Source organism: Octopus bimaculoides, chromosome 7, assembly GCF_001194135.2.
Source record: "Octopus bimaculoides isolate UCB-OBI-ISO-001 chromosome 7, ASM119413v2, whole genome shotgun sequence".
Taxonomy (NCBI): domain Eukaryota; kingdom Metazoa; phylum Mollusca; class Cephalopoda; order Octopoda; family Octopodidae; genus Octopus; species Octopus bimaculoides.
The window spans coordinates 75,239,467-75,253,296 of record NC_068987.1 but is presented as its reverse complement, the minus strand read 5'-3'; the positions used below and the strand labels follow the sequence as shown (position 1 = coordinate 75,253,296).

The window sequence follows — 13,830 nt, the reverse complement described above, 5'->3', positions numbered from 1 at the left end:
AGCATTTCGTCTGTCTTTATGTTCTGAGTTCAAATTCCGCCGAGGTCAACTTTGCCTTTCATCCTTTCGGGGTCGATAAATTAAGTACCAGTTGCGTACTGGAGTCGATTTAATCGATTGGCCCCCCTCCCCAAAATTTCGAGTTTTGTGCCTAGAGTAGAAAAGATTCTTACGTCTTTTGTTAAATTTTTTGTCCAAAGCTCATTGTGTTGTATTATAATACAAACTTCAATCATTTTCAGAGAAAATTAGAAGGAATACTTTCGTTTAATCGTTTTTCAAAGGCCTCAATGCTCGCTTCATCACTTTATTATGGTCCAATGTTGGGGTAAAGTGAAGAAACATCCATGGTTACCATTAAAAAAAAAAAAAGATAACACGAAACGATTTCGGCGCTTAAAAAAGTTGTAAATTTGGAAACAAAACAAAAATATTCCAACTATAAGGGTTCGATTTTTTTGCTATAGGAAGTAGAAAGTCATACAGTGTCTCCTGAAATTTTGGCCGTACAACATTCATACCCACTGCAATTTTATTTATTTTTGGAAGGTCATAAAAGTGTTCCTTGCTCTGACCTCAGTAATCTGGATTCAATGTTTTTTTATAAAACTGTTTTCGGCCATTCCTAAATTATTTTGCCAAGTTCAGTTTGAATCGACAGGTAATACTCATTAAAATTCTCTGTCCATAATTACGATAACTCCTCTTTTCTCTTTCCATTTAAAATAACATTGTAATCATTGTTAGCCAGATGACGAAGTGTGTTTACACAGGAAATTAAAGGCTATCCCAAGTCCCCACCCGTCTTTTTTCTTGTCTTAAGGCTTTCCCTAAAACCTGTCTGACGAGATTCGAGAAATTCTAGTAGAGCCTGCGGGTCTCTCCCGAACTACATCCGGATACCAATTTGGATTTTATGCGATGTAGTTATTTCAGATTCGATCATCATCTTCTTTTTCAACAAACAGGGGATTTTCTGACCCCTATGTTACCCCAACCTCACAAGCAAATAAAATTCTTTAAACTTGTTGCGACATGGGTTCGCATTCAAGGCAGGTCAAATGAAAACTTTTCTGGAGAACTTCCAATGACGAGTTAAAATATGTATGCAAGGGCAAGAAGACTAAAATTGTGTGAGCCAACCTGGGAATTAGTTATTTGAACTTCTTGAACTATGTTTGTTTGAGGTGAGAAGAGTGTTATTTGCGCAGTTAGCTTTTGTAATACGGATATTTTAACTCATAAACATAGATGTCTCTAAAAAAACCCAAAAAAATAAGAACTGGTTGATAAAATAAAGTGATTGTTTTGGGTGTGATAAATAAATAATGCGTAGTGTGGGTTGTATGTGAGAAATTCGGAGTATGAAAAAAATATGCATTTGAATTAATCACTAGAAACTTGAATGTTGTCAACATTTTAAGAAACATGTGCCTGCAATCACTATAAACACGCATTGTGTGACGTCATCAGCGTAAACGTCATCAATTTATGAGTAAAACACAGAAACAAACATGTCGGCGTCCACGGAGTTTGACTTTAGGATAGCTCGAAATGACTTCGGGGTATGTTATTTTGTCAATATTTTCATACAGATTCCTGCGCATAATATCATTCTCGTTTTTTATGTAACGTGTATTCTCCGAAGTGGTGAATGTATGGCCTTTGTTCATTGTAAGCGTTTTAACTGCGACGATTCGAAACTTCTTGTTGCCGATCTTCATGGCGGGCCGGTATCAATACATAAATAGACACTCGAGTTTTCGTTCACTCACTGCATTTCAAGTATTTACTATTAATAAATTAATATATAATTGTAGAAGTGTTAATATTCCATAATCATCATCAAGCTCTATGGTTGTTTACAAGTGGTAAGCTTGTATCATACTACAACTTTAGTGGGTTTTTGTTTTTTTTAACCAGTTATCATAGGTAGTCCGCTCAGAAATAAACTTGAAACACTCTGGGGCCATGGAATTCACTAAGAATCTCAAATAAAAGTCACTTCTTCCTTCGACTATAAGAAATGGATTATTTAAAAGTGCATGAAACCTCAGAAGTTTCCTTCTCATGGTCCACATCTACTCTGACAATTGTAATTTTAATGAATCAAATTGAAATCTGAGCAGCTCCTGATAAAAATCAATCTAACTCTTTTTTTTTTTTTTAACCATATTTCTGTTGAAATACATTGTCTTTGTCCCGATTAATTATGAAAATAATGAGTAAAATAACTTTGCCATTATTAATCCGGTATCTGGAACATAGATTAATGTGAAATTTTAGTGTAAAGTTTTAATTCGTATTACTTTAAAACAGGTAGTTTGTATCATAGAACCAAGGGCGATTTTTGACATATTGGTATCAGAAGGGTTAAATTAAACTTTAAGTTACCAAAAGTTCCAATGACAACTACTAACAAACCGTATAATTGTGTATAGCTTCAGGTCAGTTGTGAATCAAAAGGCGATATAGCTTGCATATATAATAGTAATTCAGCGATTTGTATTGTTATTACAATATAGCATTATTTGCATATAACTACTACATATAAATATGCATATAGGCGCAAGCGTGGCTACATATAGGTGCAGGCGTGGCTGTGTGGTAAGACGCTTCCCAACCAGATGGATCCGGGTTCAATCCCACTGCATGGTACCTTGGGCAATTTTTTCTACTATAGCCTCAGACTGATCAAAACATCGTGAGTGGATTGGGTAGATGGAAACTGAAAGTAGCCTATTGTATGTACATATATATATATATATATGTGTGAAGACGCATGGCTCAGTCGAGCTTATAATCGTGAGGTTGTGAGTTCGAATGCTGGACCGGACTGTGTGTTGTGTTCTTGAGCAAGACACTTTATTTCACATTGCTCCAGTTCACTCAGCTGTAGATAACTCTGGTGGCGTGGAGAGGGGAAGCCAGTATGCATGGGTGACTGCTGGTCTTCCATAAACAACCTTGCCCAGACTTGTGCCTGGGAGGGTAACTTTCTAGGTGCAATCCCATGGTCAGTCATGACCGAAGGGTGTCTCAGCATATATATATGTGTGTGTGTGTTTGTGTCCCTACAACTTAGTGGTTTGGCAAAAGAAACTGATAGAATAAGTATGAGACTTAAAGAGAAAGAAGTGCTAAGCCTGGGGTCGATTCATTTGACTAAAAATTCTTCAAGGCAGTCTAATGACTGAAACAAGTAAAAGATAAAAGATATATTTAGATGACAAAGATGATATTAAACAGCAAAGAAACTATTAAATGTACTGTCCTTTGATTGGGTAGTCAATTCATTATCCTCATCTTCATCATTCAATGTGACACTTGTTGAAGATGCCCATACAGTATGCAACCCTTTTTGTTTGTAAACCATAATGTATTATTTATTTACCATCATCATTGTGTGTTTGTATATTGTTGTGGGTGTTTTTTCTTTCTCTGGAAGTCATTTCTATTGCCAACCATTTTAAAGCAATGACTGAATATATTTTATCATGCCACCAGCATTCTAATTTGTTTGAATTTTTATTCACAGTTACTACTCATTTAGTCAGTTTGTTTATGCTGTGGCTTGTAGACCTTTTTGTTTCTTCTATTTCATTTTGCATACTATTTTTCAATAGAAAACTACTACAAGAGAACACCCATCTCTTTCTCATTGTTCAGTTTTTTTCCAAGCTTATGATGAATTTTTGATATATTACAGCAAGTCTTGCAAAGCCTGCTCACCAAGAATCTGCTCAGTCAGTGTATACCACATGTCCAGAGTTACCATGGCAAGTAAGTATTTCAGTCAACAAATATGCTCTAGACTACATTACCTACAATATATGTAGCAGCTAATATATAACAGGTATGCCGGTGGCATGTAAAAGCACCCACTACACTCTCGGAGTAGTTGGCGTTAGGAAGGGCATCCAGCTGTAGAAATTCTGCCAAATCAGATTGGAGCCTGGTGTAGTCATCTGGTTTCATCAGTCCTCAGCTAAATCGTCCAACCCATGCTAGCATGGAAAGCAGATGTTAAACGATGACGATGATTATTGACAACTCTATAGCTACTAACAGCGCCCAAATTACAAAGTCATTACTCAACATATCATCATCAACATTTAATGTCCATTTTCCATGATGGCATGAGTTGGGTGGCTTGACAGGAAATGGCAAGGCCAGGGGCCACACCAGATTCCATAGTCTGTTTTGGCTTGGTTTCTACAGGCTATAAAACAAATATGATGCCACCAACTACAGTGATGACAACAAGTCAATGTTATAAAAACAATAAAATATTAAATAACTTATATATTATATTAGGTATAGTACATATAACATAGATACTATAATAACATATACACTCATATAAACTACTATAATTACTGACACTATCTACATCACATGTTGAAGCTATTTTTATAACATATATACTTTTGTCAGTACTGTAGTTAACATCAACACCTACATTGTGTTTGAGCCAACAAGGGAACCTCTAAATGGTCCTTCAACCAGTCAGAAATAGCAGTCAAATCTATCTCAGATCACACCCAGTTGTATCAGAAAATGAAAGTCATTGGACAGTGTAGTCTGAAATATGTAATAAGATGAGATGGTTGATAATGGGTCTGTTCAATCAGGGTTTACTTTGGGCTAAAATCTGAAATGTATCATCATCATTTTTATGTCCACTTTTCAATGCATGCATGAACTGGATGGGTTTTCTCCAGCTCAGCATCTTACCACATGCATTTCAGCTGTCTAAGTGCAATAAAATGGCATAAGGTTACACTTTTGTCTTTGTTATACAATCTCTGATGATTTAATGATGTAGTATGATTGTGAGATAATTCTTTGCATAGCAGTCATGTTCATTAATGAAATACATGCAAGAAGTACTGAATAAACATAAAATCTTATCTCAGTTCTTGTTATAGATATGGATTTCTATACAGTAACAAATATCTATGTATATAAAAATTTTTACCAAAATTTCCTATTGCTTTCAGTGACAGTGAGAAAAAACTGGCTTTAGATCAAGCGCTCCGTGATATTGTTCGCATTGTTATAGTAAGTCAACTCTATTTTCAGATTATTTTTATTGTCATCATTATTAACTGCATGTGGTAGATTGGCAGCATCAATAGAAAGCTGCAATATTTTGTTATATCCTTTTACATTTTGTGTTCAAATCTTACCAAGGTTAGCTTTGCCTTTCATCCTTCTGTGGTTGTTAAAATATAATACCAGTCAAGTACTGTAGTTTATTTCATTTACTATACCCTCCCTCCACCAAAATATACAATCTTGGACCCAGCCTAGAAATCGTTATTATAATACTATTATAATACAAAGGTAATGGAGTGACAAAATCATTAGCACACCTAACAAAATACCTTGTAGTGTCTGTTCACAGTTCTTTACGTTTTGTGTTCAAATTTCATTGAGGTCAGCTTTACTTTTCATCCTCCAAAGGCTGATCAAATGAAATAAAATACCAGTCAATTATTGGGTTCAATACGGTCAACTACACTCTTTGTCCAAATTTTTTTTTTTCTTTTATTCTTCCCTCTTCTTTGTGTGAGGGTGGATGCAGTTGTGTTCGTGTATGAAGGTGGTTGTGTTTGTGTGTGAGGGTGGATACGGCTGTGTTCGTGTGTGAGAGTGGATGTGGTTGAGTTCATGTGTGAAGGTAGATGCAGTTGTGTTCGTGTGTGAGGGTGGATGCGGTTGTGTTTCTGTGTGAGGGTGGATGCGGTTGTGTTTCTGTATGAGGGTGAATGCGGTTGTGTTCGTGTGTGAGGATGGATGCAGATGTGTTTGTGTGTGAGGGTGAATGCGGATGTGCTCACGTGTCCTTCATCCAAATATAAGGCCTTCTGCCTCTGTAAGAGAAATTATCATCATAATCGCAGGTATAACAGAAATAATAGAATGCTAGTTTGATTTATTTATTGTTAGAAATTAAAATCTATTGGGTATTAACTTAGCCTTTTATCCTTCCATAAGCACTACTAATGAAGTAGAGGTCAGATTCATCTGTCTTGTGCTAACATTTTCTTTTTGTGTGTTTCAGACCGAAGAGATGGGCTGTTCTGTATACAGAGAAGTGATCACAGCAGCTATTGAAGCTGCTAATCAAGGTAAGACCAGCTTTCTTTACAGATATTTTAAATGGTGAAAATCACAAGTAGTTTTTCAAAGGACTGAACTCATTTGAATTTCCCTTCTCTGTGTGCTTGCAAATTTCATCCGCTCTTTCTGATTCCTTTGTCACCACTCTCTTTTCTATTCACCTTCTTCGACATGTTATTTTGAGTGTTTAAACACATCATAGGATAGTGAGGACTGTAGCCTTGTGTGCTGCAAAGCAACCTTCTGCTAGTGTTATGATAAAATGCATCCAATATAGGTGCAGTTGTAGCTGTTTGGCGAGAAGTTTGCTGTCCATCTACATGGTTCTGGGTTCCGTCCCACTGTGTGGTACCATTGGCAAGTGTCTTCTGCTGTAGTCCTTGGAACTCAAAAATTTGTATGTGAATTTAGTAGACAGAAACTGAAAGAAGCCTGTTGTGTATTTGTGTTACTGTCTCTTTATTTTGACAACTGAAGTCTGGACAGCTCTCAGCTGGCCATCTCCATGTCAAACCATCTAACCCATGCCAGCATGGAAAGTGGATATTAAACGACGAAGATGATGATGAGTGTAATCTGACTATTATTTCTAGCACGTCACATTACCATGCAGATGGCTTTCCATATGCTTGATGACCATAAAGTTTCAAGATTAAGAAATAACAAAGTCATTGTCACCCTCACCATTTTATGTTCACTTTCCATGCTTTAATTGGGCTGGATGAGTTACTGTGGTCTGAGCTAGATTTTATTCAGAGTTACGGCCCTTGTCCATAAATTCCATATTTTGCTTGGATTCCATGGCTGAATACCCCTACTATCACCAACTACTTTACAGAGTGTACTGGATGCATTTTATTGTGGCATCAACACAAGAGAGAGTGTCATATACTCAAAAAGACTAAAAGATTTCCTAACCACAAGTTATCTCAGCTCATTCATCAACCACTTGACAAAGTATCATCATTGGTTTAATGTCCACTTTTCTATGCTTGCATAGGCTGGACAGAATTTGCCTGAGGCCAGTTTTCTACAACCAAATGACCTTTCTTTCACCAACTCACCTGTTTCCAAATAAGGTATTATTTCATTATGATCAGACATGTTTTTGCAGAATATTGGAACTGAAGGACACCACCTGCATTATGGTGATACTCATTTTCATTAGTGGTCAGTACTGGTCAGTAGATACAAAAAACAATAAAGGACTCATTTTCTTTCAAGGCAGAAAATCTCCCAGAAAATAACATGATGAAATTGAATGAGAAATCATTTGTCAGGTCATTTTCACTCCAAGAAGGAAGTGTTATTCCATTAAGTACAGGAAAGTAATTGTGGCAAAATCACTGAGCAAGAATTTTACTATTTTCTGCAAAGAAAAGAATTTGGATCTCCAAATAGTTCGAAGATGGCAAGTAGCCTTCAATAAATTCAGTCAACAAGTGGACAAGAGAAATGCAAAGAAACGCAAGTGTGGATCCGCATGAATTTTGGAATCTGATGATTTGCAGGACAATGACATGACTTTTTGAATATGTATATATATTACACACACACACATTTATATACGTGTTTGAATATATATATGTATATACACACATCATCATCATCATCATTTAATGTCCGCTTTCCATGCTAGCATGGGTTGGACGATTTGACTGAGGACTGGTGAAACGAGATGGCTAGACCAGGCTCCAATCTGATTTGGCAGAGTTTCTACTGTGGGATGCCCTTCCTAATGCCAACCACTCCGAGAGTGTAGTGGGTGCTTTTATGTGCCACCGGCACGAAGGCCAGTCAGGTGGTACTGGCAACGGCCATGCTCAAAATGGTGATTTTACGTGCCACCTGCACAGTAGCCAGTCCAGCGGCACTGGCAACGTTCTCACTCGAAGGTCCTTATATGTGCCACACACACATATATATGTATATATCATCTCTCACCTTTCTACCTTCTGCTTCTTCATTGTTCACGAATCTCTGTATCTTCTTCTTTGCCACTATATCTTCCTTATCTTTCTCCTTCTGTCACTCTCCTTGCATTAGATTAATTATGTTGACACAATATAAGATTTAAAAACAAAAAAAAGACTTTGGTGATAATGCTAATAGTGATGAGACAACGTTCTTACTCTGTTTGTAGATGTGTGTTCAGCTTCCACACCATTTGTACTTCTATCAGACGTCTTTGACATGATCATTTTGGAACAATGTGAGGATATCTTCAATCTGGTCGAAGAAAAAGTCAGCACTTGGAAGTCTGTAAGTATCACTTGAGGAAACGTTGCATTTCATGTTGGCTGGGCATGGTGTAGAGATATGAAGAGCTCTGAGTGTGTATGTGTAGATTGTTACATAGCCTTAGGTCAGCCCTGATCAAGCACTCCTATGGCACAAGTAATCAGCCAAATTACAAGATGCAATACACAGTTCCAGATTTCTTGTTATACCATATTTTCATATCTTTGTGTGTATAGGATCTGTACGTTCTGTGCATATATAAGAAAGTCTAGGTATAGGTTGAGATTTTGTTAAGGTACTTTGGATAATAATGAGGTATGAAGTTGAAAGATTTGCTGATGGCAATGATAGTTAGAATGACATGCATAAGAGGATTTTATTGTGTATGTGTGTGTGTATGAAGTTGATTGTGTATAGAGTGGGGAGGGGGTAATTTAGTGTCGTAAAACAGTAACAATAACTAATAATAAAGTGTTATATATCATCATTGTCTGCTTTTGTATGCTTGCATAGAATTCATTGAGGCAGATTTTCTATGGTTAGATGTCTTTCTTGTTGCCAGCCTTAACTTGTTTGCATGCAAGGCAATATTTTCCCAGAGCTAAACATGTTTTTCATGGAAGACCGGAAATGAACAACATTGTCTGTATGACAGTGATACTTGTTTACAATCATTATATGATATCTAGACAAGGTCACACACATACACATATAAATATGTGAAGGGCATCTTTCAGTTTCCATCTATGAAATCCACGCTCAAGGTCTTGATTGGCCTGGAGTTATTGTAGAAGACGCCCAAGATGCCATGCAGTAAGACTGAATGCAAGGCCTATTGGTTGGAAAGCAAGCTTCTTAACCATACAGCCATGCATATAATTACTGTATATAGTACTTATAAGGTTTTGATGTATTTATGTAGTGTTAGATATCATGTTAGTGTTCAAATTAGTAATGCCACACTGTGAAATAGAGTGGTGAAGTAGTGTTAGATGTAGAGATGCTAGCATGATAATTCAGTGTTAGATACATCAAGATTAGTCAAGTGTTTATAATGATCTTGTACTCTTTGTCCCCTCAATAGCTCTTTCATTTTTTTAAATAAATTAAAAAGGAGCAGCATCTACAAGCCCTCAGAAACTGCAGTGAGATTGGTGAAGTTAATCTTCAGTTCAACATCCATTGATCAATATCTGCAGGAAAAGAAAAAAAAGTTCATGTAGTGTGTATTAATTCTAGCTATACAAGTCCATGGTGTATAGAAAATGTTCTGATATTAATAAAAGAGTGTTGTAGTTTACTTGAAGCATAGCAGTGTGTTATAGAAGGTAATAATAGTACAGAAAAAACATTAAATATCTAAATTAACAATAATAGCAACAACAAAGATATCAAAATGTTATTGTGGAATTGTTTAATTAATCCTGATATTTTGAGTTAAAAACACCTTTTCAAAAGCTTTCAAGATCAAGAAGAGAAAGATGTGTTATATGTCCACTTTATTGGCATGTTGAATCCTTGTCTAATATTGGTTTCACTATTAATTCAATGAAGTTAGAATTATAAATCTTTTAACTTTCTACTGTGTTGTTGTTTTACAAACTCTTAGCCCTAACTAAGGAAGCTATGAGGGCATTAATCAAGGAATTGTCTGTTCTCAGTTCAGCTCCTTTATTTCTTTCTTCCTCATTTTCACAGGACACCTTTTACGATGCTGGTAAGAACTATCTGCTGAGAATGTGCAATGGTAAGTAACCCCTCAGTAACCTTTGATTATATGTTTGCCTTTAATGGTGCTGCTTCATTAAACTCTCAAGTTGCATGTATCAATGAACAGGAGGGAGATAACACTTGCTTATGAGATAATGCTAGTTGAGGATTGTATGAAATACCCTGACTTGCCTTTTGTGGGTATACTCCATTTTCTTTTTTTTTTTTAAGTGTTACATATTTACTATATTATTATCATTATTGTTATTATTATTATTATTAAGGCAGCGAGCTGGCAGAATTGTTAGCACACCAGGCAAAATGTTTCATGACATTTCATCTGTCTTTACATTCTGAGTTCAAATTCCGCCAAGGTCAGCTTTGCCTTTCATCCTTTCAGGGTCAATAAATTAAGTACCAGTTGAGTACTGGGATCAGTGTAATCAACTATCTCCCCCCCCCACCCCCAAACCCAGTCCTTGTGCTTATAGTAGAAAGGATTATTATATTTTATTGTTTATTTACTATACTTTGCTTATCATTTCTATATCTGTTATTTAGTTTCATATCAGCCCTAAATGAGCAGACCTATAACCAAAAGCATTAAATCCATTACCGTCTTGCTTTTTGAATCCACCATCAGAATTGATGATGAGCATTTAGTTATGCAATCAACTGCACTACATACTTATTGACTTACTATGTAAGTAGTTGAGTACTTTTAACGTAATTCTCGGATAGAATCAGTGTGATGCAATATGGAACCAGACCTTTGAATTATAAGTACAGTCCATCCAGTAGGCTTCCATTTACTGTTTTCATCTATCCACTTTCACTCACAAGGTTAGATCAACCCAAATACATAGTAAAAGATACTCACTTGCTCGAGATGCCACAGTGGGATTGAACCAAGGTTTTGTGTTTGCAAAATGAATTTCTTATTCATATGGCCATAACTGCACCCACTTTTGTATATATAGAACTACATTGTCTCATGTCTCTCCATTTTCTTTTTTTAAGATAGTAGATTTTGATTTGAGATAGATTTTGCTGCTATTTCTTGCAGGTCGTTTGATAGCATAGAGGTTAGTCATTGGCTTGAGAGATATTTATACCGTTCTGCGTGATGTGTTTTATCTCTGGGTGATGTTCTTGTTTCAGTTCCTTAACCTCACACCTATATCTCTTACTGTTGTTCACTCATTCATTTGTTTTGCATGTTTTTACATGCTAACATGGGCTGGACAAATACATATTGAGGCATTGTTTTGCAACCAGATACCTGTGCCCATAGCCATGAACGTGTCTCTGACTATGCATATGCCTATTGCTATGCTTAACCGATTTTATTTATTTATATATTTCAATTTCAGATTTGCTTAGAAGACTTTCCAAATCTCAGAATACTGTGTTCTGTGGTCGGATACAGCTGTTCCTGTCTCGGTTATTTCCACTCTCTGAGAAATCAGGTAAATTAGTCAACATTAATCCACAGAATTGCATACTCACCTCAGTGATCTTGAGTTTTAGTGTCAAGACAGGAGAACAACAAATATACAAAATTATACAAAAACAATTAACTCTTAAATCTAAGGCAAACAAACAAACAAAAAAATAACAAAATATATTGAAGAGTAAGCTGTCTCATTCAGAAGAAGGAAAACTACAACAAACTGGTGATATTTGTGCAAGTATGTGCTGATGATTCCTTAGTTATAGAGGCCATTTTAGGGACTTAGTTTACAAGTTATGAGATGATCACTAGTGCTGATGCTACAAAAATCACCCAGAACACTCTGTAAAGCAGTTGGCATTAGGAAGGGCATCAAGCCACAGAAATTACATTAACCCTTTAGCATTCAGTTTACTCTGTCAAATGTAATGCTTATTTATTCATACCGACTTTAATTAATCATGATTAATCTCAATGCTTTGAGATTCCAATGATATGATTGTTTGATTTTAGAATAGTAATGTAGGGTAGGTGTGAGAAGCTAGATCTGGTCAGTTTGAACAAAAAACACAATAGAATATTTGGGCCAGATATGGCCAGTTTGAATACTAAAGAGTTAAAGTGATTTCTGGTGCAGACTTCCAACTCATCAGACCCTATCAAACCATCCAATTCATGTTAGCTGGGAAGTTGGACATGTATTGTTTACCTAGTAAGAATTTAAGAACTTTGGGAGAAATAAATCATTTTACTCAAAGGAGATAAAACTATAATAGCATATAAATATGGATTAAAAACGTTTTGAATGAAAAAATCGAAGGCTGTCTGTGGGTCTTGAAGTCACATCTTCTTTAAATATGACAGATGTTCTACCATTCTAACAAAGTAATTCTTCAGATTTCTCTATCTATTTTACAAGCTTTGTTCTTATCAGTAAAAATTGTATATTGTTTACATCATAAGAATTCAGAAACTTTCAGAGACATGAAATAAATCATTTTGAATGGTGGTACTCAATTACACTGCAAGCATTTTTTTCTGGAGAAAACACTTCCCTTTCATTGTCCCAGCTAATTGAGGATCTTAGAAACAATAAAGTGACATCCTGTCCAGAGTGGTATCTATCTTCCTCTTAACACCATAAATCCAAGTGCTAAACTTTTGCTCTTGAAAGTTTCTAAAGTTTTGCAAACAAGTTTTACATTTTGCATATTGTAGTCCACCCATGTACTGTAGTAGATATGAATAATGCCCTAAGAATATAAGTGTTAACTATCATTCACTTTGAAAACTTTAATTTCCTTTTAGTATGTCATCCTCACCTATATCCTTACCTTTATTATCATTGGTATCTGTTACAGCTTTGAACTTAATGAGTCAGTTTAATTTGGACAATATCACTGTTTACAACACAAATCGAGAGGAATCTCGCTTAAAGGTAAGATGACTTGCAGCATTGGTTTACTTCACAATGACACCTATATCATCCATAATCCCTTCTAAAAGACTTTACAAAACTATTTCTCAATCCATGTCTTATCACCCACTGCATTTGATGTGTTTTATAAGTTAATGTCTTCCCATACATTTTTCAAGTAATCACTAATAATCTCTCATGGTGATCTGATATATAACACTGCCAAAACTGCATTGCGTAAACTAGGATTCTCTTTAGTTCCAAGAAATGCAAGAACAGAGGAGGAAGAGTAGTGCTATGATCTTTTGCTGAATCTCTTAGGCTTGGTGATGACCCAAGAGAAGATGAAGAGACTATGACTCCTGTATTACTACAACAAGAAGCAGCACATCCTGATGTCTTCAGGTTGGATAACTGGTCCAAATTCAAGTAAAGCCACACAAGGTTCAAACGATGGTATTAGATCAAATGACAGATCATTTTTTGCCACCTGATAACAAGTTAGGTTTAGTCCATCTAACAAGCTTCTCCACAATGTCCATTTATCCAGTTCTGCTCAGAAATTTTTGTTTGACCTGAGACTGTGGTAGATCATGGCTACTTGCTCATTGAATTATGTGTAAGTAACCTAAAATTTCATGCAGTGGAATTACATCCAGATTCATGTGACTATAAAATGAATTTCTTAACCACACAGGCATGACTGTGTCTGTTATTAGTCTGATGCTCTGCTGATATCTTTATTTTGTATAAATAATTATATTTCTTTATTTTAGAATGAGGTGAATGAAGACAGAATGGAATTCGATGGAGAAATGGAAGAAAACAACAGGTAAAACTATATCTAATGTTTGTGAATGTGTGTGGGATCTCTTTTTTT

The 13,830-nt window shown here is 35.8% G+C and overlaps 1 protein-coding gene across 1 annotated transcript in view; it reads left to right on the top strand.

Annotated features, from left to right (window-relative positions):
* The first annotated feature begins 1,486 nt into the window (after nucleotides 1-1,486).
* LOC106878146 (THO complex subunit 1) overlaps nucleotides 1,487-13,830 on the top strand; it is a 54,974-nt gene continuing 42,630 nt past the window's right edge. The window contains exons 1-9 of the mRNA XM_014927271.2: nucleotides 1,487-1,565; nucleotides 3,710-3,783; nucleotides 5,004-5,064; nucleotides 6,071-6,137; nucleotides 8,273-8,391; nucleotides 10,069-10,117; nucleotides 11,454-11,549; nucleotides 12,895-12,971; nucleotides 13,727-13,782. Of these exons, the coding sequence (XP_014782757.1) occupies nucleotides 1,515-1,565; nucleotides 3,710-3,783; nucleotides 5,004-5,064; nucleotides 6,071-6,137; nucleotides 8,273-8,391; nucleotides 10,069-10,117; nucleotides 11,454-11,549; nucleotides 12,895-12,971; nucleotides 13,727-13,782 (650 nt within the window). The 5' untranslated portion in view covers nucleotides 1,487-1,514. The remainder of the gene's footprint in view (nucleotides 1,566-3,709; nucleotides 3,784-5,003; nucleotides 5,065-6,070; nucleotides 6,138-8,272; nucleotides 8,392-10,068; nucleotides 10,118-11,453; nucleotides 11,550-12,894; nucleotides 12,972-13,726; nucleotides 13,783-13,830) is intronic.